This window comes from Musa acuminata, chromosome BXJ2-10 (genome assembly GCF_036884655.1).
Source record: "Musa acuminata AAA Group cultivar baxijiao chromosome BXJ2-10, Cavendish_Baxijiao_AAA, whole genome shotgun sequence".
Classification (NCBI taxonomy): Eukaryota; Viridiplantae; Streptophyta; class Magnoliopsida; order Zingiberales; family Musaceae; genus Musa; species Musa acuminata.
Window position 1 is genome coordinate 13,596,371 of NC_088347.1, and position 23,945 is coordinate 13,620,315.

At 39.2% G+C, this 23,945-nt stretch overlaps 1 protein-coding gene across 4 annotated transcripts in view; it reads left to right on the forward strand.

Moving 5' to 3' along the window:
* Window positions 1-23,945, forward strand: part of LOC103999832 (DNA polymerase I A, chloroplastic) — a 55,528-nt gene that overhangs the window by 21,293 nt on the left and 10,290 nt on the right. For 2 of the 4 annotated variants that reach the window (XM_065127751.1, XM_009421701.3), the window contains exons 5-10: window positions 2,986-3,409; window positions 3,713-3,808; window positions 6,348-6,440; window positions 6,542-6,736; window positions 20,723-20,815; window positions 22,562-22,774. In XM_065127751.1, coding sequence (XP_064983823.1) covers window positions 2,986-3,409; window positions 3,713-3,808; window positions 6,348-6,440; window positions 6,542-6,736; window positions 20,723-20,815; window positions 22,562-22,774 — 1,114 coding nt within the window. Of the gene's footprint in view, window positions 1-2,985; window positions 3,410-3,712; window positions 3,809-6,347; window positions 6,441-6,541; window positions 6,737-6,903; window positions 7,239-20,722; window positions 20,816-22,561; window positions 22,775-23,945 lie in introns of those variants that run through there. The other 2 variants (XM_009421702.3, XM_065127752.1) reach the window with 2 other exon arrangements.

Consider the following 23,945-nt stretch of genomic DNA (forward strand, 5'->3'; position numbering starts at 1 on the left):
GAGACTAGTTTCCAAATCTTTTAGCTGTTTGTTTTTAACTATTTACAGGGTTTGTGATGAGTGTTCTAAAAGAGAGTTATAAAAGGTAACATTTGACTAGAAGTCGATAGTACTATTTGGAGATTGTTCAGTTGGAAGTAGTTGTAGATTGCCCTGAGTAATGATGGAAAACTCAGCTTTGACTTAACATGCACTTCAAGTGAACTTTAATTTATGAAGTTGTTCAAGATAATGTGAAGCTCCACTAGTAAGATGAGAAGTTATCCCATAGTATTATTTTTATTTGTGATTCATATACTTAACATATGTTAATTTTTGTTGTATAATTGTGTGAAGCACTTGTGTAATCTTTACTTACTGAAAATCATGATGCACATAGAGGTTATATTACTCCATTTTCTCCTTTTTCCATGTCTTCTACATAATTAAGCAACATATGTGCCTCTTACTATATCATCAATGAATTAGATTTTCAACATAATTTATCTGTGGGAGTGATCAATTCAATGTTTTTAAAGCGCCAAGGTCCCTTTTTGCTCCAGGTGCTAGGAAGTTACCCAAGAAAAACACGGCATTTACCTTACAAAAATTATAAAATATAATTAAAGATAAAAATAATCATTAATATGAGTCATATCATTATATCAAAGCTAGAACTTATTGTTGTTCTGCCAAAAATTTTCACCTTTGGTATTTTTGTCAGAGAACACACAAATGACTAATCCTTTTAGATGTTTCTTGCTGATTCCTCTGGCAGACCTACATTTGTTCTTATACTTACTGTGTAATTTTAATTTCCATGTTAAATTAATTAATTAAGTCATACAATGTGAAAAGAAGAAGAGGGTGGAGAGAGACGACGAACGTGGAGGGTGAGGTATCACAGAGCATTGCAGTCAAGGTGTTTGATGCATGATGCATGTTCGTGACCCTTTATCGATGTTATTCTCTATTTTGGTGTTTTCGAGTGTTTTCTTATAGGTAGCTTGTACGGATATGAAGTAGTAATTTTAGTCCCACTTTGCTATTGGTGGCATTTTTATTTTGTGTTTTCTGTACAGAACATGCAAGCGTTATTGGCAAAATGACATAATGTAGTTGTAGATGGCTGAAACAATTCTACTTTAGTGTGTTCTAGGCTTATTTATGGCTGACAGTCTTACGGTGTGAAATATCAGCTATCTCAACTCAACACTCTGAAACTCCCCTATGTGGCATTGGATCGGATGGAACTTCGAGTATGTCGAAGTCTGTGTCATTGCTTAGTCTTACACCCAGTGTGCATGATGGTTTAGTCTGTGATGGACTGCCTTGTACCTTTTGTCGCACAGCTTTGGAAGTCCATCTTTGTATTTCACACAGCTGTTTGCTTAAATGACTTTTTTTTTGCAACCCCGAGTTTCGCTTCCACTGACCTACCTTTTCCTTTACAGGTCTCTATGGACTGCACGAGGTTATGGTTAGGTTGACCCTTTGATGACTGATATCGCAAGGGGTGTCCTATGGTCTGGGCAAGACCAACTCAGTTTAGAGGGGAGGAAGAGAGAGGGCAGACATAGACAATAGAGGGTGAGGGTGGGAAGAGGGAGGAGAGAGGTGAGTACCAATAACAATTATTATTGGCTATGGATAAAGGAAAAGAAGAGAGGGGAGAGCAGAAAGAGAAGGATAAAGTCGGTGCTGGTCATAGAGAGAGGAGAGAAGAAAAGAAGAGGGAGGAAGAAACGAGGGGAGAGAGGGCAAGGGCAGCAGGCTGCTGGTTGAGCACAAAGGAGATGAGGAAAGAAGAAGAGCGAACAGGGAGGAGAGATGAAAAGCAGAAATGAAAAGTGGGGAGAAAGAAGAGCGAGGAAAGAGTAAATAGAAGGAAAAAGAGAGGGAAGGGAGAGAGGTGAGTACCAATAACAATTATTATTGGCTATGGATAAAGGAAAAGAAGAGAGGGGAGAGCAGAAAGAGAAGGATAAAGTCGGTGCTGGTCATAGAGAGAGGAGAGAAGAAAAGAAGAGGGAGGAAGAAACGAGGGGAGAGAGGGCAAGGGCAGCAGGCTGCTGGTTGAGCACAAAGGAGATGAGGAAAGAAGAAGAGCGAACAGGGAGGAGAGATGAAAAGCAGAAATGAAAAGTGGGGAGAAAGAAGAGCGAGGAAAGAGTAAATAGAAGGAAAAAGAGAGGGAAGGGAGAGACAAGGAGAGGATCATAGGTGAGTGCATGGACATCCAGCGCCTTAGCTGAAGCTCTCACCTGGCGAGCGCCTAGTTAAAGTCTCATTGTCCAGGGCTCATCGAGGTGTTTGGGCCTCGCCTTTCTCTAGTGCCTAGACAAATGCTTCTTTCGATAGTCTCTTTTCCTCGCTCCTATGGGAGGTTGGGGATTGGGATTCTTGGGGCTATATGTCTGATTTTAGATGCAGCTAACTGCTAATTTGCACTGCTTTATAAGGATTCACAGAAATGAGTGGAGCTGACTCTAGTTTTACATGAGACGAATTTGGTGAGGATCCAACCTAAATCATGTTTCCAGGAATAAGTTATGAGCTAAATTGACATTCTTGTCTCAATGGTTTTCCGCATCCACAATAATTAAGCATACTACCTATCTCATTGACTGGTTATTTGACTATAGTTTACATTGAGACTTGTATGATGGACCCAGTTTTTGTCAGATACACTCTAGGAGTTGGAGTGTTTTGCTGAACAGAAATTTGTTTGATGGTACCTGGTTTTTGCTTGGTTAACTCATTGTCTGTGTCTTTTTTAGGTTGGGGAGGGGGGTGGGGGGTGGTGATTGTGTTAAAGTAGTTCTGGCAACTGTAGTCTCTTTTTGAAGCCGTTTGCTCACTAATAAAAACAGCCACTCTTTTCGTATTAATTGACTAAAACATGTTTCAGCGTATCATTCATTACACTCATCTTTAAAGTTTATCTCTACTTGTCTTTAATGTGAGCTGAATCTCATGTATCTTTTATTTCCATATATTTTGCAGAAAAGATCAAAATGAATGTTTGCCTGACTCAAAGTCATTTAAGGTTCTTAATACTGAGAATGCCATTGGAAAGGGAAAGAAGTCTCTTTCTAAATACCGCACTATTGAGCTCCACAATATTTGTATAAAAAAATTGCAAACACATTTGTATACAGCTAGTGGGTGGCCTTCAGTCAGTGGTGATTCCCTAAAAGTTTTAGCTGGTATGGTATCCTTGAACCAAACCTCAGATGACCAGAATCTCACAGAAGACATTGCAGAAGTGGCTGATATATGTACTGATGAAGACACTTCTGCTTCAGGGACTGCATATGAGGCATTTGGTGAAGGTAAGGATGGGAGAGAGGCCTGTCAAGCTATAGAAGCTCTTTGTGAAGTCTGCTCTATTGATTCTTTGATATCAAACTTCATTCTTCCCTTACAGGTATTCTGATCCTGTGACACATGTTTTTCCTTCATGAGAAATGCATGCAAAATGAAAAACAAAAATAGGTGTGCGTTGTTTTCACTAAGTCTGGTTCTTAGCCATAACATTTAAGCATGAACTTTCTTTTATTCTTGTAAACATGTGAGCTTACATGGCCTCTTTAATTTGTTTACTATCTGTTTATATTTGTTTTGGAAAGACAGCCATTCTTTTCCACCAGTGAAGTATACTTTTCTGAAGAGTTCTTGCTTTTGTCTGACACTGGTGGATCATTATCGTGTTACTTTCTTGTGGTGGTAGGGGAATCATATTTCATGTGTCAATGGACGAATTCATTGTTCTCTAAACATCAATACTGAAACTGGACGTTTATCGGCTAGGAGACCCAACCTGCAGGTTCTTGTCTATTCCTTTGTCCTTGTTTCTCATATTGTGGTTATTCTGTATGTTGTTAACACCCAATATTGTTGACTAACTATTCACAGTATTCTTGTTAACTTATTGTTTGATGGATGTAGTACTTGGCATGGAAAAATCACATGAAGCTTCTTGTGTGTTATTGCAGCATCTTGTAACTGTTACAATCATTTCCCTGTGGTGTCTCAACATTGCTTCTTATCTGTACTTGCTGGATTGCAATATATATTTCTCATATCAGAATATGATAATAAAATGAACATCTAATTCAAGTGCTCTATATCAAGCTATTATAATGTTTTCAATTAAGCTACAAGAGAAAATTTGCCCGCTTATGTGATGTCGCAATTAAAGAAAGTCAAACCTATTAAAATCAAGGAATTCAAATTTGACCAGTTCGTACTGATTGGTATATTCCGGTCCAAGCTTGAACCGAGATGCGGACTGCCCCTATTTCGGGCGGTCCAGTCCAGCCTATTAAAAAAAATTAAACTCCTTCAATTAGGTCCTGCGAACACGAGCCCTTCTCTAGACCTGCAGGGCTTGTGCCCTGTTCTACTTATGTGCTGCTTGCGCTCGTCGTTGTACATTGCCCATTGTGTGTTGCCGACCTCGGATACCTTTCCTCCTTTTCCTCTTCTTCCTTTCTCTTCCTCCTCTTTCCTCCACATCCTCCTTTCTCCATCGCCTCCTCTTCTGCCTTCCTCTTTCTTCTTCCTCCTTTTCCTCCACTGCCTCCTTCCTCTCCCTCTTTTCTTCTCTTCCTCCATCGTGTTATCTTCTTTCTTCGTCCTCCTCTTCCTTCCTCTTCTCAGTCTTATTCCTCTTTGGCACACATCGGTGTACCATGTGTTGGTACACTGATATTGACAATGTGTACCAGTTCGACCAGCGACCTTAGTATAGTAAATTGCAATCCTTGGTCAAAATGTCAACGAATAGACTTAAATTGTAAATTAATGAGTTACTATCAAAGGCCCTATTTGGTATATGGGCATACTAGATGATGATAATGATATCATTATAAGAATCAAGGTTTGTCGTACCATTGCATACTACTTGATAAGGGTGGTACATACCAGTTTGTTGGTATATCTCATCATACCATATGTCGGTACATTGGCACAGTTTGGTATGTATTGTACCAACAATTAGTCGGTACACTAGCACAGACCGGTAAGATGAACCATAATAGAAATGATTTAATTTCATGTCACTTTAGGTCTTCAGATATTTAGACCTTTTAATCTTTTTTTTTCAGTGGATTTTGCTGCTTGTAGTACAAAGGGTGCTCCTTGTATTGATCTTAAGAGTTAAGAAACACTCTATTTTGTGTTTCTAATAATTTGATAAAGTGAAAAGTTATAATATGGATGTTCTTATTAGCTTTATAAGAATTTTATGTGCTATATCAGAATAAAATAGACAATAGACATGAAGGTAAATGTTTTAAGGAAAATAACATATTACTGCCTAAAAAAAGGTATGTCGGTTCAAATTTTATTATGAGAAATGAGAATGATGGTTACCTATTAGCGAGGTTCAGCTGCTCTTTTATGAGCTAGACACCAAGGTAAAATTATTTTAGATGTAAAAAACAGACTGCTCAAAGAAATGTAGTTTGATTGGCTAGGTTTGGCTGCTCTCTTTTTCTTTTGAAATATGTGTTTGGACCCTTCTTTTTCTCCCAGACATTCTTTTGTCTTCAAAAAATTGATTAAACTGCTATCGTCCACTTCTAGTTTCTTTTGTCAAAATTTCTCTTCTCAGGTTTACGTAGATGCATATTGACTATGGCAAAGTTTGAACCTAGAAAATAATATATATGCACTCTTGTTGATTTCTGTTGCAGCATAGTAGTGGATGCTACTTTTAGCTTTTTATTTGGCCGGACATGTTTGACATCTGAAGTCTGTTAACTTACACGTTCGATCACTTGAACTCATATAAAAGATGGTCCACCTTTTGTTCTCCTGATGTATGTATGTATGTATGTGAGACTATGTATTGATTGTATATATCGTAAATTCTAGCTTTTCTTTAAGCTCTGAGACTCTATGTATTGATTTTGATTTGATTATTTTTTTTGGTTCCAGGTATACTTTGAATTTCTGGGAAGTTCTTCTAGATGTAGTTATCCCTATATTGCTTTAGAGCAAGGTTTGCCTTGCTGTGAGGGGCTTTCTGGTGGCTCTGTCACTTCATTTGCCATTAACATGTGTGGTCAATCACTTGTTCGAATGTCCATGTGTAGTGCCCGATACCATTAAGCATCAGCAGTTTGTGATACAGCCAGCACGTTCAATCTTTATAATGTTCCCTATTAACACTATGTGCCATTCCAAGTAACAAGAGGGTCACAATTTTGAATTCTCTTTTCCATCTGTTCAATATTACCTTGCTATCCTTGGTTCTGCAATGACACTTAAGTTTATTTTCTTTTTGATGTCATGCTTAAAGAAAGTTTTCATCATTAAACTTAGACAGGATTATTCATCATGTTGTTCTTCCTAATCAGAACCAACCTGCATTGGAGAAGGACAGATACAAAATTCGACAGGCCTTTATTGCTGAAGCTGGAAAATCTCTTATTGTTGCTGATTATGGGCAGGTCAGGAAGCTAAATGTTAATTTGCAACTTCTTGTAATCCTTATATAAGGCAATCATCTGATGCTTACTATCTTTCTTATACTGAAATCAAACTTTAAAAGCTGGAGCTTAGGATATTAGCACACCTTGCGAACTGTCAAAGTATGTTGGATGCCTTCAGAGCTGGTGGTGATTTCCATTCTAGAACAGCTATCAATATGTATGCACATGTGTGCAAGGCTGTTGAAGAAAACAGAGTACTCCTTGAGTGGCATCCTCAACCTGGAAAACATGAACCTCCAGTTCCATTATTAAAGGTTTGTATGCTTTTTGGCACATTTTGTGCTCTCACATTCTGGAACTTCTGTAGTAGCAGTTGCGTGCATAGTCAACTGTAGAGACATTTTGATATAGGCATGACATTGTCAACAAATTTGTTATAGCAAGAAGATCCAAGGATTCTATTGTTTGTTGTACAGCACAGGCTGGTATGCGCTCAGCCTTGCCAGTCCCAGTGAACTGTTTTGGCTACCACAGGGAGCATCTCACCTGTTGCACGGGGCCACATGCCATTTGGCAACACAGCAGAACCCCCATTCCACCGATATTTAAAATATTTTGAAACACTTCTCTAGAATTTATTCTGTTGCACATCTTTGTTATAAAAGGTTTGTTGGCTTGACTTCTCTAGCACAGGCTGGTATGCGCTCAGCCTTGCCAGTCCCAGTGAACTGTTTTGGCTACCACAGGGAGCATCTCACCTGTTGCACGGGGCCACATGCCATTTGGCAACACAGCAGAACCCCCATTCCACCGATATTTAAAATATTTTGAAACACTTCTCTAGAATTTCTTCTGTTGCACATCTTTGTTATAAAAGGTTTGTTGGCTTGACTTTTGTTCTCTTTCTAAATGAATGTTCAAAGGTTTGGACAACTGGGTGGTAGATTGCATTTTCTTATTGTATTCTCTCTGACAAACTACTTTGAGACTGCAATAAGAATGCCACTTATTGAACTATGTTTTTGTTTAACTGTTTTGAATCTTTGATTCACTGCAACTTTGCAACATTAGTGCAGATATCTGATTGAGTTCGTTGTTTAGTGTTATATAAACCTCCGCTGAACCCTGCTGCTTCAGTCATGAAACGGTTGTTTGTGAATTGGCTGCAAAATCAGGATGCTTAGCCAAGAAGTGGGTTTGTTGAGAACAGTATTCGATGTCCAGAGTGTTCTCTGGTGGTGGCCAAGTCTGATATTTTCTTTACGGCTCATAAGGATGTAGTGCATTATATAACCTGGCAAACACCAACAAATGACAATTGTTTCAAGCACTTGTTTGAAAACAGGTTCTTTCTTATCTATGATATTCTGTGCCTTTGAGAATCTTCTGAGAATTATTGAAATGATCTCTCAGGTCAATCTTCTGAGAATTGTTTGAAAACAGGTCAATCGAGAACTATTGAAATGATCTCTCAGGTACATGCCCCGTACCGGTCCTTGATTGGATGGTCATGAGAAGTTTGCATCACCATAGACATGCCACTGTTGCCCTTAAAAAAAAAACAAATGAACCGGACCAAACTGCCTGAAACATGAGAGAGAGAGAGAGAGAGAGAGAGAGAAGGGGGTGGGTGGGTGAGGAAGAAGGGGCATCACAAGAGACATGCCACTTTTACCCTAAGAAAAAACAAATGAACTGGACCAAACTTCTCGAAAGGGGTGGTCCACACCCTTGTTCACATTTGAACCAGAAAATGCATCCTAGGAATCCGTGAATTGTAGAAATCCAAGAATGATCCTTTTCTACTATTTCTTTATATTTAGGTATAATAGTCTTGCATTTCTTTAATTTAAAAGATATTTCTTCTTTTTTGTGGGCATTGAACTTCTATTTAATTCATGTAGTTTTTATATGGAGACTTTGCATTTGATTAAACCACAAAACATCTGCTTTGTTATTTTAGTTTGTTTGTGGTTTCTTTTTTACAAAGGGTAATTGTGATAGATGTTGAATCTCGGATTTTGATGATGAAGTCAATTGTCATTTGTTGTCTAATCTATGTGTTGAGATAAGTGTGCAGGATTAACTACGATGAAAGTTAGACAAGCAGCAGGAGTTGCGCCGGAGTCAAGACAATGATCACGTTGGGAGTTCGAGAGTTCGACGGAAGCTCGGACAGTCGTCGGAGGTTTTGCGGGAACAAATCCGAGAAGTCCAGGAACTTGCCAAAAGAAGCTCGTCGGAACTCGCCAAGTGGATCGTCGCAAGTCCAGGAGTTTGTCGGAAGTCCGCAGGAGCATCACCGAGGGTTCATCGGATGATCAACGGAAGTTCGCCGGAAACTCGTCGGAAGAAGCGATTGACGCACCGGAGCAAGCTGCAGAGATTGTCTTAGGATTTATCGTAGTTAGCACATTGATTAAGATGGAAATGGGAGGTGATCCCATTAGCTTAATCTTGGGGCAATTGGGCCGCTGAAAAACCGAAATTGGGCCGAATGGAGCTACCCATTCGGACCCTGATTGCTGAGGGAGGTGCAACCGCCCAAGCCAGGAGGTAGCACTGCCTGGGCTAAGTCTCCCAGGGAGACTGGGCGGTGCAACCGCCCCAGCCAGGAGGTGGCACCGCCTGGGCTCAGTCTTCGAGCAAGACTGGGCGGTGCAACCTCCCCTGACTGAGAGGTAGCACCGCCTGAGCTCGGTCTTCGAGCTCTGGCAGGCGGTGCAAGCGCCTCAGTCAGGAGGTGCAACCGCCTGGGCTCAGTCTCCGAGCCAGACTCAGGCGGTGCAACCGCCCCTGACAGAGAGGTGCAACCGCCTGGGCTTAGTCTCCGAGCTCTGCCAGGCGGTGTAATCGCTCCAGTCAGGAGGTGCAACCGCCTGATCTCGGAATTCCGGGATTTGATAGTTTTGAGCTCCAAATTTGAACTGGGTTGGGGCCTATAAATACCCCACCCATTCAGCACTGAAGAGATAGACAAACACTCAAAATCTTGATCTCTTTCTGTGATTCTTAGAGCTCAAAATTGTTGTAAAAGTCAAAAGTTCTCCTGTTCTTCAAAGTTTTTGAGTTGTAAAGAGAGGAGAGTAAAGTTCTGTAAGGGTTGTCTCCTGAGCCCGTCAAAAGGAGTGAATCTGTAAAAGGGCAGTTGGCCTTCGCCTATTGAAGGAAGGCCTTTAGTTGACGTCGGTGTCCTCGTCGGTGGAGGAAGCCAAAAGTGGAGTAGGTCAAGACTGACCGAACCACTCTAAATCTCGGTTTGCATTTACTTTGAGCATTTTATCATTACTGCAAACCTCCTAAATAGCTACTGCCTTCTGCGCTTTTACGAACGAGTTTCTAAGTTCAGAACTTTCCGAATCTGCATTTAGATGTAAATCTGCGTTTTCGTACGATCGTTACATTTCAGTTTACGTTTACGTTTTGACTCGAATTATAACTGTAAACTGCCTTCTGCGCATTTACAAAACATATCTCAAAGTTCAGTATCTTCAAAGTTGACATTTAGACGTAAATCGGTTTTATCGTACGAACGTCGCATTTCAGTTTGTGCTTGCATTCTGATTTTTATCATAAACTGCTAACTGCCTTTGTAGATTTATTTTAACGTCATCTCGCTTAATCTTAAGTTAAAGTAGTTTTAGAATCGGATTTTATATCGAAGTTGTTTTCGTTGTTCGAACGCAGCTTCCGATTATAATCGCAGAAAGTTTTCCGCTGCACTAATTCACCCCCCTCCCTCTTAGTGCTCTTGATCCTAACAATTGGTATCAGAGCGGGGTTAACTCTCTAACGGATTAAAACCCAAGAGAAATGGCGTACGCCGGAAACCCAGAGGGCCATTCTATAACATGTCCACCCATGTTCGGTGGGACGGACTACACCTACTGGAAGACCCGAATGAGGATCTTTCATATTTCTATGGATTTTGAACTATGGAATCTTGTCGAAAACGGATTTTTGATGTCTTCTCTTCCAATGATCGATTGGAATGAATTGGAGAAAAAGGCTTTTGCTCTTAATGCAAAGGCTATGAATGCCTTATTTTGTGCGCTTGATAAAAACGAGTTTAACCGTGTTTCAACTTTTGAAACCGCATTTGATATTTGGCACACACTCGAAGTGACTCACGAAGGCACAAGTAGAGTGAAAGAGTCAAAGATCAATCTGCTGTTACATTCTTTCGAACTTTTCCGGATGAAACAGAGTGAAACCATTGGCGACATGTTTACCCGTTTTACGGATGTCGTCAACGGTCTAAAAGGACTCCGAAAAAGCTTTTCGGATTTTGAGCTCGTAAATAAGATACTAAGATCCCTTCCTAAGAGTTGGGATCCTAAAGTCAGTGCTATTCAAGAGGCAAAAGATCTGCGCAACTTCCCTCTTGAAGAACTAATCGGGTCATTAATGACCTACGAAATGACTTGTAAAGCTCATGAAGAGCAAGAAGACATCCTTCCAAAGAACAGGAAGGATATGACACTTAAAACTTCAGAATGCCACTTGAGAGAAAACTCAAGTGATGAGGACTGTGATGATGATTTGGCACTTTTAACAAGAAAATTTAAAAAATTCTTTAAAAGAAACAAGTTTAAGAATGACGCAAAAAATAAACTTGAACCCAAGAAGGACCAAGTTATTTGCTATGAGTGCAAAAAGTCGGGACACTACAAGAGTGATTGTCCCCAAGCCAAGAAAAGAACATCCAAGAAGAAGGCGCTCAAAGCAACATGGGATGATTCGAGCGCATCCGAAGAAGAGGAGTCCAACACCGAGCAAGTTGCTCATTAAGCCTTAATTGGTATTGGAGATGAGGTAACAAATTTAATAGATGCAGATTTATCATTTGATGAATTATTAAATGCTTTCCATGAATTATTTGATGAATATAAGACTATTAGTAGAAAATACAAATTGCTAAAAAAGGAGCATGATAGTCTTATTTGTAATTTCCATAAGTTAAAAGCTGAACATCATGATAGTTTAAGCTCATGCATAAAATGCCATGATCTAGAAACTTTTCAAAAGTAAAGCTTGCTACTTAAGGACACATTGAAGAAATTCGAGGTTGGTAGCAAATCATTAAACATGATCCTTGTATACAAGGGTCACGTTCCCAAAAGAAGTGGAATTGGATTTGTGAGAAGTCCTCACCAAAATCCAACCACCTTCATAAAAGGCCCCATCTTACATGTTCGACATCTAAACAAATGCAACTTTTGTTGCAAAGTTGGACACAAAACGTATTATTGTTCATTCAAGAAAATTAGTCCAAACAAATTGATTTGGGTTCCTAAAGGAACTATAATAAATTCTATGTAACATGATAGACAATGTAAATCTATTTGTGAGGCACCCAAACGCAAATGGGTACCTAAAAATCATCCCTTCCTGTAAAAACATAAAATTATAGGCTGGAGCAAGAAATAACATTCTGCTCCTTGATTCTCGATAGTCATGACCCAAGATTAAAAAAAAAAAAAAAAGGAACTCACAATGCTCTCTAGCTTAAATAACAGGTGGAAATCATAAAATCACAAATGCGTTTTTGGATAAAACCTTATTTGACTTTTCAGAATTAGAAACGTATGATTCACATATCCTCTTGATCTTCGAACCCGTCAATTTCATCCATTCATCACCTTCGAATCCAACCTTGTATCATAAAGAAACTAAATCTGTCATGAACTTGAAAGGATTACCAACTTGAACAAACTATCACAAACATGTGTACGACATTGAGAGAATGCACGTTAAAAGATCTATCGTGCAAAAGTCTTTGCCTTAAAATGAAAACTCTTACGTAATAACCTAAGTAAAGTTAATTGCTCTGAATGAAAACTCTTCTCAAGACAAAAAATACTCCCAGATCAAATCACACTGATCAGAACAAGTGCTCACTACCTACAGGCGGTGGCACCTCCCTAGCTGGCGGTAGCACCTCCAGCTATCATGTGTTGCCAGCGGTTGCACCGCTCCAGCCAGAGGTTCAACCGCCCGCAACTCTGCCCCTTTTTAACCCAAGCTAGGGCCGGCGGTGAAACCGACCCCAACTCACTACCTTTCCTCCTCTACTCTTCCAAGCCTCCTCCATCCCCATTTCACCCTGTTTAGCATCCCAAATACCCCTCATTTCGGAGCAAAACATCAACAATCCTTCCCTCTCTTGAAGATTTCACTAAGGTACTATCTAAGAACCCCTTAAACTCTGTTTTTTCATTCATTTACTCTTGCTTATCACTATCCCTCTAAACAGCAGTAGTTATGGGATCTAGAAGATCCTCAAGGGACAAGGCAAAGAGGAGATTAGTATAAGATTTTGATCTCACCCTTTTTGATTCAAAAAACCATGCTGAAAAATTTCCTCTTTCGAACTTAGGAGTATTAATAAGGGAAAATACGTAGATCTAAATGAACTAAGAGACTTAGAGACTATCCAATGGTTTGCAAACCTAGATCTACTTCCAATCTTGCAAATTAACTAACCCATCTATCCAAGACTTGTTAGATTGTTTTACAACAACATACAAATAGATGATGAAGAAAGAATGTCCACCTATCTTTTAGGACAACACATCTCAATAACAGATAGATTCATTTGCGACATGATAGGAATTCCCATGAAAAGTATAGGACTTTACTTTAGAGGATCATGGGATGATGAAACTATTGGAACATCCTATGTTGAAGCCTTAGGAACAATCTTTGCCAATCCCAACTTAGCATTTGTTCCTAAAAGTTGTGAACATCTACTACCTTTAAACACTAAGATACTTCATCATATCCTAACTAGCATAATTCTCCCTAAACAATACCATCATGATGAAGTAAGTCAATTAGAATTGGGAACCATGTATCTGATCATGAAAGGACGTGACATCTGTCTTGGTTATCTTATCCAACAAAAATGTTAGAACTATCTAAGAAAGACATGATGCTCCCATATGGTGGTATAATCACTAGAATAATGAAAGCTTACGATATTCTAATACCACCGGAAGAAGAAGTAATAAAAGTAGACAGATTTAGCATAATAAACAAAAATCTACTTCACCGACTAAGATGTTATTATAGAAACGGTAACTGGGTTAGAATGCCAAGAAGAACTGATCCCCCTCAACCTGAACCAGAACCGGAAACACCAGTATTTAGGGGTACCCAATCTCCTCCGATCTGTCCCTTTGAGGAAACACATTCATTTGAGCAAACTCATACATCATCCGTCGAAGATATTGGGATTCGGATGGATCGATTCGAACAGAGACAAGAACGGATTGAACAACGACAAGATCAAATCCTATCTGAGCTGCAGCAAATTCATAGTTAATTTGACTCCTTGTTTAGGCACTTTAATTTTCCACCTCATGAATGAACTTGTATGAACATCTGTTGTTGTAAACTCTTTATGTTACTCACCATGATGTGCTTTGTCTTGATCCTTGATATGGTTGTAAACATCTATCGTGGTAAATATATGTCTTGTGCCTTGTGGTAAATATAAACTAAAAGGTTATCTCGGATTTTAATGGTATCATTTTTTTTCGGAATGATGATGTGTCCGAATAGTCAAATTAGGTAAAATTATTTTTCAGGCTTTATTGAATGATCAAATCACTTCATTACATGTGTTGAAATGTTTTGTCTTCATTGAAATTTTTTTTGAAATGGATTTGATGAAATGATTTATGCTTATGAATTCCATCAAATATGGGTAAAAGTATTTTTTGCAAAAAGATGTTTCAAACACATATCTTGACTCAAAGAGCTGGAATCACTAATGGCCTTCCTCCTTCATGCACAAAGGGTTATACAAAGCAATCTACATGCCTTCCCTTGTATGCTTGATAACTTGCTTATATTGTTTTCCTGCTATCACAGCTATCATGTTTTTTGTTGATGACAAAGGGGGAGAAATTGATGAATTGATACTATAAATTGATGCTAGAAATATATGAATTGATCCTAGAATTGATGCTATAAACACTGATCTGATGCTATGATTATGCTGCCATGCTTGCATCACTAAGAGATATATGAACAGATGTTATAATTTGCATTATGCCTTGAGTTGATATCTTACCATATGAAGAAATGCAATACTTGCTAAAATATTTGATATGTGTACATCATGTAATGATATCAAAATCTTACTTCACCGCTTTACATGTTGATATCTTACAATATGATGAATTGTTACTATTATCATCATTCAAACTTGAAATGTAAAAACTGAAAATGGATGTCAAGCCTTGACATCATCTTCAGAGAGATACATCATGATGGGTATCATGATGGGAGTATTGATAAGTTCAAATGATTTAACTTATCAATAGGTCTTATCTCAAGTATGGCATATAGACAGGGGGAGTTAAGGTTAACTCCATTATCAATTGATTGTCATCATAAAAAAGGGGGAGATTGTTGAATCTCGGATTTTGATAATGAAGTCAATTGTCATTTGTTGTCTAATCTATGTGTTGAGATAAGTGTGCAGGATTAACTACGATAAAAGTTAGACAAGCAACAGGAGTTGCGCCTGAGTCAAGACAATGATCACGTTGCGAGTTCGAAAGTTCGACGGAAGCTCAGACAGTCGTGGGAGGTTCTGCGGGAACAAATCCGAGAAGTCCAAGAGCTTGCCAAAAGAAGCTCGTCGGAACTCGCCAAGTGGATCGTCCTAAGTCCAGGAGTTTGCCGAAAGTCCGCAAGAGCATCACCGACGGTTCATCGGATGATCGACGGAAGTTCGCCGGAAACTCGCCGGAAGAAGCGATTGACGCACCGGAGCAAGTTGCAGAGATTGTCTTAGGATTTATCGTAGTTAGCACATTGATTAAGATGGAAATGGGAGGTGATCCCATTAGCTTAATCTTGGGGCAATTGGGCCGCTGAAAAACCGAAATTGGGCCGAATGGAGCTACCCATTCGGACCCTGATTGCTGAGGGAGGTGCAACCGCCCAAGCCAGGAGGTAGCACCGCCTGGGCTAAGTCTCCCAGGGAGACTGGGCGGTGCAACCGCCCCAGCCAGGAGGTGGCACCGCCTGGGCTCAGTCTTCGAGCAAGATTGGGCGGTGCAACCACCCCTGACAGAGAGGTAGCACCGCCTGAGCTCGGTCTTCGAGTTCTGGCAGGCGGTGCAACCGCCTCAGTCAGGAGGTGCAACCGCTTGGGCTCAGTCTCCGAGCCAGACTCAGGCGGTGCAACCGCCCCTGACAGAGAGGTGCAACCGCCTGGGCTCAGTCTCCGAGCTCTGTCAGGCGGTGCAACCGCTCTAGTCAGGAGGTGCAACCGCCTGATCCCGGAATTCCGGGATTTGATAGTTTTGAGCTCCAAATTTGAACTTGGTTGGGGCCTATAAATACCCCACCCATTCAGCACTGAAGAGATAGACAAACACTCGAAATCTTGATCTCTTTCTGTGATTCTTAGAGCTCAAAATTGTTGTAAATGTCAAAAGTTCTCTTCCTTCTATTCTTCAAAGTTTTTGAGTTGTAAAGAGAGGAGAGTAAAGTTCTGTAAGGGTCGTCTCCTGAGCCCGTCAAAAAGAGTGAATCTGTAAAAGGGCAGTTGGCCTTCGTTTATTGAAGGAAGGCCTCTAGTTGACGTCGGTGACCTCGTCGATGGAGGAAGCCAAAAGTGGAGTAGGTCAAGACTGACCGAACCACTCTAAATCTCGGTTTGCATTTACTTTGAGCATTTTATCATTACTGCAAACCTCCTAAATAGCTACTGCCTTCTGCGCTTTTACGAACGAGTTTCTAAGTTCAGAACTTTCCGAATCTGCGTTTAGACGTAAATCTGCGTTTTCGTACGATCATTACATTTCAGTTTACGTTTACGTTTTGACTCGAATTATAACTGCAAACTGCCTTCTGCGCATTTACAAAACATATCTCAAAGTTCAGTATCTTCAAAGTTGACATTTAGACGTAAACCGGTTTTATCGTACGAACGTCGTATTTCAGTTTGCGCTTGCATTATGATTTTTATCATAAACTGCAAACTGCCTTTGTAGATTTACTTTAACGTCATCTCGCTTAATCTTAAGCTAAAGTAGTTTTAGAATCGGATTTTACATCGAAGTCGATTTCTTCGTTCGAATGCAGCTTTCGATTTTAAACGCAGAAAGTTTTCCGCTGCACTAATTCACCCCCCCCCCCTCTTAGTGCTCTTGATCCTAATAATTGGTATCAGACCGGGGTTAACTCTCTAACGGATTAAAACCCAAGAGAAATGGTGTACGTCGGAAACCAAGAGGGCCATTCTATTACACGTCCACCCATGTTCAGTGGGACGGACTACACCTACTGGAAGACCCGAATGAGGATCCCTCTTATTTCTATGGATTTTGAACTATGGAATCTTGTCGAAAAAGGATTTTCGAAGTCTTCTCTTCCAATGATCGATTGGAATGAATTGGAGAAGAAGGCTTTCGCTCTTAATGCAAAGGCTATGAATGCCTTATTTTGTGCACTTGATAAAAACGAGTTTAACCGTGTTTCAACTTGTGAAACCGTATTTGATATTTGGCACACACTCGAAGTGACTCACGAAGGCACAAGTAGAGTGAAAGAGTCAAAGATCAATCTGCTGTTACATTCATTCGAACTTTTCCGGATGAAACCGAGTGAAACCATTGGCGACATGTTTACCCGTTTTACGGATGTCGTCAACGGTCTCAAAGGACTCGGAAAAAGCTTTTTGGATTTTGAGCTCGTAAATAAGATACTAAGATCCCTTCCTAAGAGTTGGGATCCTAAAGTCACTGCTATTCAAGAGGCAAAAGATCTGCGCAACTTCCCTCTTGAAGAACTAATCGGGTTATTAATGACCTACGAAATGACTTGTAAAGCTCATGAAGAGCAAGAAGACATCCTTCCAAAAAACAGAAAGGATATGACACTTAAAACTTCAGAATGCCACTTGAGAGAAAACTCAAGTGATGAGGACTGTGATGATGATTTGACACTTCTAACAAGAAAATTTAAAAAATTCTTTAAAAGAAACAAGTTTAAGAATGATGTAAAAAATAAACTTGAACCCAAGAAGGACCAAGTTATTTGCTATGAGTGCAAAAAGCTGGGACACTACAAGAGTGATTGTCCCCAAGCCAAGAAGAGAACATCCAAGAAGAAGGCGCTCAAAGCAACATGGGATGATTCGAGCGCATCCGAAGAAGAGGAGTCCAACACCGAGCAAGTTGCTCATTATGCCTTAATGGCCATCGGAGATGAGGTAACAAATTTAAAAGATGCAGATTTATCATTTGATGAATTATTAAATGCTTTCCATGAATTATTTGATGAATGTAAAACTATTAGTAGAAAATACAAATTGCTAAAAAAGGAGCATGATAGTCTTATTTGTAATTTCGATAAGTTAAAAGCTGAACATCATGATAGTTTAAGCTCATGCATAAAATGCCATGATCTAGAAACTTTCTAAAAGGAAAATTTGCTACTTAAGGACACCTTGAAGAAATTCGAGGTTGGTAGCAAATCATTAAACATGATCCTTGCAAAGAAGGGTCACGTTCCAAAAAAAAGTGGAATTGGATTTGTGAGAAGTTCTCATCAAAATCCAACCGCCTTCATAAAAGGCCCCATCTTACATGTTCGACATCAAAACAAATGCAACTTTTGTTGCAAAGTTGGACACAAGACGCATTATTGTCCATTTAACAAAATTAGTCCAAACAAATCGATTTGGGTTCCTAAAGGAACTATGATAAATTCTATGCAACATGATAGACAATGTAAATCTATTTGTGAGGCACCCAAACGCAAATGGGTACCTAAAAATCATCCCTTCCTGTAAAAACATAAAATTATAGGCTGGAGCAAGAAATAACATTCTGCTCCTGGATTCTCGATAGTCATGACCCAAGATTAAAAAAAAAAAAAAAAAAAAAGGAACTCGCAATGCTCTCTAGCTTAAATAACAGGTGGAAATCATAAAATCATAAATGCGTTTTGGATACAATCTTATTTGACTTTTCAGAATTAGAAACGTATGATTCACATATCCTCTTGATCTTCGAACCCGTCAATTTTATCCATTCATCACCTTCGAATCCAACCTTGTATCATGAAGAAACTAAATCTGTCATGAACTTGAAAGGATTACCAACTTGAACAAACTATCACAAACATGTGTACGACATTGAGAGAATGCACGTTAAAAGATCTATCGTGCAAAAGTCTTTGCCTTAAAATGAAAACTCTTACGTAATAACCTAAGTAAAGTTAATTGCTCTGAATGAAAACTCTTCTCAAGATTGGGCGGTGCAGCCTCCCCTGACAGAGAGGTAGCATCGCCTGAGCTTGGTCTTCGAGTTCTGGCAGGCGGTGCAACCGCCTCAGTTAGGAGGTGCAACCGCCTGGGCTCAGTCTTCGAGCCAGACTCAGGCGGTGCAACCGCCCCTGACAGAGAGGTGCAACCGTCGGGGCTCAGTCTCCGAGCTCTGCCAGGCGGTGCAACCGCTCCAGTCAGGAGGTGCAACCGCTTGATCCCGGAATTCCGGGATTTGATAGTTTTGAGCTCCAAATTTGAACTGGGTTGGGGCCTATAAATACCCCACCCATTCAGCACTGAAGAGATAGACAAACACTCGAAATCTTGATCTCTTTCTGTGATTCTTAGAGCTCAAAATTGTTGTAAAGGTCAAAAGTTCTCCTTCTGTTCTTCAAAGTTTTTGAGTTGTAAAGAGAGGAGAGTAAAGTTCTGTAAGGGTTGTCTCCTGAGCCCGTCAAAAGGAGTGAATCTGTAAAAGGGCAGTTGGCCTTCGCCTATTGAAGGAAGGCCTTTAGTTGACGTCGGTGACCTCGTCGGTGGAGGAAGCCAAAAGTGGAGTAGGTCAAGACTGACCGAACCACTCTAAATCTCGGTTTGCATTTACTTTGAGCATTTTATCATTACTGCAAACCTCCTAAATAGCTACTGCCTTCTGCGCTTTTACGAACGAGTTTCTAAGTTCAGAACTTTCCGAATCTTCGTTTAGACGTAAATCTGCATTTTCGTACGATCATTACATTTCAATTTACGTTTACGTTTTGACTCGAATTATAACTGCAAACTGCCTTCTGCGCATTTACAAAACATATCTCAAAGTTCAGTATCTTCAAAGTTGACATTTAGACGTAAACCGGTTTTATCGTACGAACGTCGCATTTCAGTTTGCGCTTGCATTCTGATTTTTATCATAAACTGCAAACTACCTTTGTAGATTTACTTTAACGTCATCTCGCTTAATCTTAAGCTAATGTAGTTTTAGAATCGGATTTTACATCGAAGTCGTTTTCGTCGTTCGAACGCAGCTTTCGATTTTAATCGCAGAAAGTTTTCCGCTGCACTAATTCACCCCCCCCCCCTCTTAGTGCTCTTGATCCTAACAATAGAAGACTTAGATAATTATTCAAATGGTGTAAAGTTTGGATTTTTTTTGTTCATGTCAGAACTCGTGTTCTTGATTCTCTAGATTGTTGTAACAAAAATCTAATATTTGATGTTTGGTAACTAAATATGGATGCTGGCCTATAATGATGTTGTTATATGTTACAATTATTCTTGTTCATTGTTGGGTAGTTTCAGTTTATTTCTTTTACTACAGTAATGCTTGGTCCAACTATGGCTCAACCTAGCTACCAATATCGTTGGCATCTTATCAATCTTATACATGCCAATGAGGTTAGAGCTTTTTCCTTTTCAATTGGTTGATTACATCTACTTTAGATGGGGACAGATCCATGACACAAGGTTCTCGCCAATATGGAGTTTTGAGAGGGTAATGTATGTAGCAGAGACACTGTTTTTGTGAATTGAAAATCAATTACCCAGGTCATGTAGGTACAACCTTATCGTAATGCTTGCCCTCTAGATTGGTGAGATCTTCTCAGTCAAATGTTTTTTGCTGTACACAACATAATATATTCAGTCAATTTTTTTGTTTGATTAGTAACATGACCATATTATTGTCAGGTGGATAACAATTATTGTGCTAGATTTCTTTTTATCCTGCTTTATGCACAACGAATCTAGTTATGTAAATTATGACAAAATCTATGTGTTTTATTCTATTAATGCTGTGCTGAATGCCTCTAGCGTCACCTGCCGGTGGGATATGTTTCCTGGATATCTGTATTTTTTTTAATTTATGAAACTAGTTCTCTGAATTAATTCTTGTGCTTATGTACTTGTCTGAGAAAAAAAACATAATTTTCCTTTGTAGTTTGCAGAATACTCTGGTTGTTTTTAGCTAGAAATATGGCAATAAAATGTGCCTTGTTTACTCTGGTCACAGGATGTTTTTGCTACCGAAAGAAGGAGAGCTAAGATGCTTAATTTTTCTATTGCTTATGGAAAAACACCCATAGGACTTTCTCGTGATTGGAAGGTAATACCATAGTAGCTTCCCTATACGGGAACAGTAGGGTTATTAAATCTCTTGATGCATTTCGAGGTCGTCTTATGTTTGATTAACTTATGTTACAATAGTTATTTACCAACTTCCATTCATGCATTCATATTTCAGTATTTTAGTGTTATACATCATTAGGTGTCATATGACTTGGAGTATACTTACATTCTGGATATGATCAACTGGTTAAGTTCAGTCAAAATAGACATACTGATGCAGGGCTTTTAGTGGATGCCATGGTTGCATCTATGAGCATGGACCAGAACAAATAATTTCACACATCATCTGAAGCATTTACAACCAACTTACAGGTCATCAAAGCAGTTACAGTTAAACCATCATAGAGACAGTCAATGCCATTAAACTGAATTCTGTGACAATGCAGTTAAATTGATGCCCAACAACCATATCCAAACAGAATAACTAACCCCATTTAGGTAACGGCCTGCAGATCGTTACAGGGACTACTATATGAAGGGATTTTCTAAAAACAGGTTGACACTTTTGAGACTACAAAATCCAACATACTCTCTACTTGCTTACTGTTTCAGGTGACCTTTTCTTTAACTGTTCTTGAGTGCCTTTCTCTACCTTGGAGAATATTCTGATTTGAAAGTTAAGAGGAATGTCTCAATCCATATATTTCTGGTAGCCCCTCTTCATGCAGGATCTTTCTTGGAGTGGCCTTGAAGTTGCCTCGCCTTTGCTTGTAATAGCTAGGTTCCTCTTACTCTTACTTTCACATAGTGTTTGTCAAGAACCCAGATCAGCTCTTGTGATTTCACTAAGAGGACCAAATCTGATAGATGCATAAGGAATGACTACTGGAACACATATAGGACAGTCAGTTTTATGAGCTGGTAAGTAGATTTGTTTAGATGAAGCAGATGCCTTGATTTTACATGTTAATAATGTAAAATAATTAGAAATCCCTGCATACATACTGTAGAGCAAATTTCAACCCTAAAGCTCATCACCCAACATCATTCAACTCAAGGTAGTCACTTGTTTGTTTGCTTAAGTTGTAAATGTTTTTTATATACATTTGATTTTATATTTCGTAAGGAAGTTAATTGTTTTATGAAATATAATGGTAAGCAAATATTTCAACATGTATATAGAATTTTATTTTATTTCATTTTGCAATTATCTGTTGTATATTTTTAGAATTTTTATCTTAACATTATTTTCTCAGTCTATTTTGATCCCCATTGGTTCATTCTGATTGATCTCGCTGATCCAGATTGTATCATTTCTAGCTGACCTCAGTACCGACACAAATATTAATCTTGTATACTATGGTTCTAGTGTTTATGTGGCTTCAACTGTTCAATACGACACCTATATGTTCACTGTGTGTGTGTAAACTTAATGTTAGGGGTGTATGATTATGCATAACATTGTATATCAAACCACTACTTGGCATAGTGAATCACACCAAAGCATAGTTTCATACTTAAGAATTTATTGTAGGATGTACTGTTCTGTACCAAAATTTATTTTGGCACATTTTCTAGCTATGCCTTCTCTTCCATTTCCATATGCATAAGTAGAAGTTTTATGTAAAAAAAAAAAAGGTCTTGAAGATTTGTGTTGAATATTTAAACAATTACATTACTGTAATATATTATCTACAAGGTAAAGTTGTTCATTTCCCTTGGGTGATTACCTAGATCGATCAATTATCGATGGCATTAGTCCTCAGAGTTGCTTTGTGCTTAGGTTTCTGTTGAGGAAGCAAAGAAGACGGTTGATCTTTGGTACGAAGGAAGACGAGAAGTTTTGCTTTGGCAAGAAAAACAAAAGAATGAAGCAAGGACAACAGGACGTGTCCAGACATTGCTCGGACGATCACGATGTTTTCCTTCATTGGATCATGCCAGCAATGCTCAGAGGGGGCACATTGAACGGGCTGCTATTAATACTCCAGTACAGGTGATTCTTTTCTCGATCCACACGGCTTGGCTTTTACTACAAAGTCGAAGATCCTATTTTTTACCAACTGTAGTTATTGTAATGTATCTATCGTTGCTCTTGTTTCTCTAATTTTTCTTGAAAAGCTCTTTATTTGTAGCTAGCTTATTATTTTTCCTTATTGTTTTCATACTGAAGTATTCGATCTGTCATTTTTTAGGGTTGCAGAGACCACTTAATACGAAAGTTTGATTATTTGCACAATGACTATTCTGGATTACTGTCTCAGGATCTTTAATTGCTATCTTTTAATATCTGGATAGTTAGTGATCAAGAATTGCAATCTCGAACTGGGGTACTGTACTGACCCTGTTAGACCAGTACATATCGACCAATAACAGTGTACTGTACCAAAGACTTGAAGAGGAAGGAAGATGTGACAGTGGAGGAAGAGGGAGGAGGAGGAAGCGGAAGGAAGAAGAGGAGGTGGTAGAGCAAGAGGAGAAAAGAGGAGGAAGAGGAAGAGGAAGAAGGGAAGGAGGTGATGACGGAGGAAAAGGAGGAGCAGAGGAGCATACCTGGTCGATGATGGCAGGATGGCTGACTACGCACATCGAGGCTCCTGTCACAATAAGATGGTGTGTGATTTTTTTTATATGGCCAGATCGGACTGCCTGAAATGGGTTGAGTCCGCAAATCGGTTCACACCCAAACAGGTAAATTCTGGTTGGTAGGCACCTGTCCGGGTGAAATTGCAGTTTATGGTAGTGATAATGTATATGTTTCATTATTCCTTTACTCCCCTCGCTGTTTATCCCTTTCGCTTAAAGACATGCCATGGTGTGTTTCTTAAGTAACCAACCAGTTCTGATCCACTTGCTAGATTTTTATTGGCTTATGAAACATGGAGTCTCTGACAGGTTGTGTAGGCATTTTGTCTTATTATCCTAACTTAACCTACTTCTCTACCATTGCTCTAGGAGATGGAGTAGCCCTTTAGCTGCTATAGGAGATGGAATGCTTGATAAGATGTCAAAACAATCTTCCTCATCGTGCTTCTTTTTCGGTTCAAACTCCTTTTGAACAACTTGAGTTGGACAAGAATCTTTATGAACTTTTTAACAAGTTCTACATGAAATAAATATTTGAAATTGACCATGTTCAACCTGTTATTTGAGATGTATGATTATTT